The 3071-nt window shown below is 61.0% G+C and overlaps 1 protein-coding gene across 2 annotated transcripts in view; it reads right to left on the bottom strand.

Moving 5' to 3' along the window:
• Window positions 1-3071, bottom strand: part of SCAMP4 (secretory carrier membrane protein 4) — a 19918-nt gene that overhangs the window by 12727 nt on the left and 4120 nt on the right. The window contains exon 2 of one of the 2 annotated variants that reach the window (XM_011997429.1): window positions 1627-1674. In XM_011997429.1, coding sequence (XP_011852819.1) covers window positions 1627-1633 — 7 coding nt within the window. In that variant the 5' untranslated portion in view covers window positions 1634-1674. Of the gene's footprint in view, window positions 1-1626; window positions 1678-3071 lie in introns of those variants that run through there. The other variant, XM_011997428.1, reaches the window with a different exon arrangement.

Here is a 3071-nt window from a genome sequence, read left to right as displayed (position 1 = left end):
TAGCCGGGCGAGGTGGCGGGTGCCTGTTGTCTTAGCCATTCGGGAGGCTGAGGCAGGAGAATGGCGTGAACCCGGGAGGCGGAGCTTGCAGTGAGCTGACATCCAGCCACTGCACTCCAGTCTGGGCGACAGAGCAAGACGCCATCTCAAAAAAAAAAAACAAAAAAAAACAGAAACTGCTCAGGCGTGGGGGCTCCCACCTGTGACCTCAGCACGTTTGGAGGCTGAGATAGGAGGGTCGCTGGAACCTAGGAGTTGCAGATCAGCCTGAGCAACCTAGCGAGACCCCAACTCTACAATATACAAAAATTAGCCACGCATGGTGGTGCGTGCCTGTGGTCCCAGCTTCTCGGGAGGCTGAGGCAGAAGGATCGCTTGAACCCCAGAAGTTAAAGCTGCAGTGAGCTATGGTCACAGCACTGCACTCCAGTCTGGGAGACAGACTCAGACCCTGACTCAAAACAAAACAAAGAACACAGCAGATATTTATCTGCTAATAGTCCTAGAGACCAGAAATCTGAGATCAAGGTGTCTCAGGACCACACTCCCTCTGCCAGGTCCAGGGAAGGGGCCTTCCTTCCTCTCCCACGAGCTTCTGGGGGTTCCTGGCACCCTTGGCTCATGGCCACATAGCTCCGGCCTCTGCCTCCATCTCCACAACACCTCCTGTCTCTCCATCTCTTTTTTTTTTTTTTTTTTTTTTTGAGATGGAGTCTCACTCTCGCCCAGGCTGGAGTGCAGTGGCGTGATCTCGGCTCACCACAAGCTCCGCCTCCCGGGTTCAGGCGATTCTCCTGCCTCAGGAGAGCTGGGACTCACGTAGCTGGGACTACAGGTGCTGTGCCACCACGCCTGGCTAATTTTTGTATTTTTAGTAGAGGCAGGGTTTCACACTATGTTGTCCAGGCTGGTCTCAAACTCCTGACCTCATGATCCACCCACCCTGGCCTCCCAAAGTGCTGGAATTATAGGGGTGAGCCACCGCACCCGGCCCGTCTCTTCTTATAAATACGGCAGGCATTGGGCTGAGAGCTCACCCTGCACCAGTACCTCATCTTAACTCCATCGCATCTGCAAAGGCCGTATTCCCAAATGAGGTCCCACTCACAGGTTCCAGGGGTTGGGATGGGAACACAGCTCTTGGGGGACTCAGCGTGGCACTGGGAGACCCCCAGGAGCTTCTGCTCAGCCAGCACTACCTAAGGAAGTGTCCCTGGGCGCCTGTGAGGGCCAGATGATGAGCCAGATGACAAGAGGCCCCGTCCTCAGGGGCTTGCGCCCCACTGGGGAAGGCTGCCAGTAAACGAGTGGGTGAGGGACCCCGGGGCACACGAGAACACACCAGCTGCTATAAGGAAAGAACAGCTGCAACAGCAGGGGCACCCGGCTGGGCTGTGCTTCGGGTCAGTGAGGCATCGGAGTGGATACACAGGCAGCTCTGCTGCCCTTTGCCCCTAGCAGAGGCGTGACTCTGGCTGTGCTGGGCTGTGGGACCTGAGGAGTCAGAGGCCACACAGGCCAAGAGGACACTGTGTGTCAACGGCCAGGACCGAGGGCTCCTGTGGGAACTGCCGGCATCTCCCTCCCACCCACGCTGCTGGGGGCTCCCAGGCAGGCAGGACTCACCTGACATCTTGGTTTCACCGACCGGCGCAGGCTGAAGCCTGCAGCCGCCTGGAAGGAAGACAGCGACAGTCAGGGAATCCCGAGATGCCCTGGGCAGAGCGCTAACCACCCACCCACTGTGGCTGAAAAGCCCTTCATCGTGCCCTCTGCTCTGGGCACAGCAGCGGGCTGAGCGGGAGCCACAGGCCTGACCCATCCCAATATGTTACCCCACAGGTCCCCACCCCTCGGCTCCAGGCCACACCACCTATGCTGGCAAAAGGGGCAGAGCTGGCTGCAGCCCCTCCCACCCACTGCCCCAGCCAGGATGCCCCTCCCCTGCTGTCCTAGGCCCCGGCGTCCCCCAATTCTCGGCTTCAGCCCACAAGGGGTGGGTGCTGCAACGTAAGCGTTGCATGGCCTAGGACCCCATCACATCCACGTGGTACCCTGGCCCTTCTGAAAGGGGACCCCATGAGCTCACGCACCAGAGCAGCCCCACCCGGCCTGCCAGCCCCCCACGAGTGAGTGGATCTAGCTGCTTCCATGATCCTGGGGGCGGACCTGCCATCGGGAGGTGGGCCAGCCCAGCAGGGGCATGCCTGGTGCCCATTGGGCATCACAGTCCAGCAGGGTCTGAACCATCCCAGCTCCTGGCAGGGGAGCAGGCCGGAGGGGGCGGGCGTGGGGCCAGGAGCTGCCTCCCGCCCACAGTCCAGGTGAAGCGGTTCCCAGGAACTGAGCCCTCCACACACAACCCATTCAGGGACATGCCATCGTGGGGTGAGGTACCCTGGATTCTTGGGACAGGACATCCTCCTCTCCGCCTACCTCTCGCTCCCTCCTCCCTGACTTCCTGCCCCTCAGGGGAAGAAGCTGAGCACCTGAGCACGAAGGAGGCCCAACCGCTGCCTCCACCACTCAACTGGGCACGCCTCTGCAGCTCCCCCCTCCTCACGCCACGCTGTGGCTCTCCAGTCCACCTCGGTCCCACCTCCAGGCACGGACTACCCCACTGCAGGGCTGGCGGGCTCCTGGCCAGCAGTGGTGCTCTGTCCCACGCATGACCTCTGCAGGCAGAGCCCCCACCTGCCACGTCCCCTTCCCCACGGGCTGGGGGCTCAGGGCAGGCTTGTCTGAGGGCTGAGCTGCACCCATATGGTCAGGCAATGGACACTTGCCGGGTGGACCCACAAGTCCTGCTCCAAGTTCTGCAAAAACGGCTCCAGTCTTTACTGTGCTACGACCGACGGACATCAGCCCTTTGGGGTCCCCTGTTGCCACTTGTGAAGGACAGTAAATGCCAGGGCCCCCCTTCAGGTCAGTGGCCCGTAGGCTATGCCTGGTGTCCATGCACCTGGGCCAGGCACGCCTGGAACCACTGGCACTCCAGAAGCGGGTAAGGAAGCAGCAGCTGGGGGGTCTTGCTCTACCAGCCCAGGCCTCTGACCACACGCGGCTCAGCA

This window comes from Mandrillus leucophaeus, unplaced genomic scaffold (genome assembly GCF_000951045.1).
Source record: "Mandrillus leucophaeus isolate KB7577 unplaced genomic scaffold, Mleu.le_1.0 Scaffold54, whole genome shotgun sequence".
In the NCBI taxonomy this organism is placed as follows: Eukaryota; Metazoa; Chordata; class Mammalia; order Primates; family Cercopithecidae; genus Mandrillus; species Mandrillus leucophaeus.
Note: the sequence above shows the minus strand (reverse complement) of the source record. Positions and strands in the feature narration are given on the sequence as shown.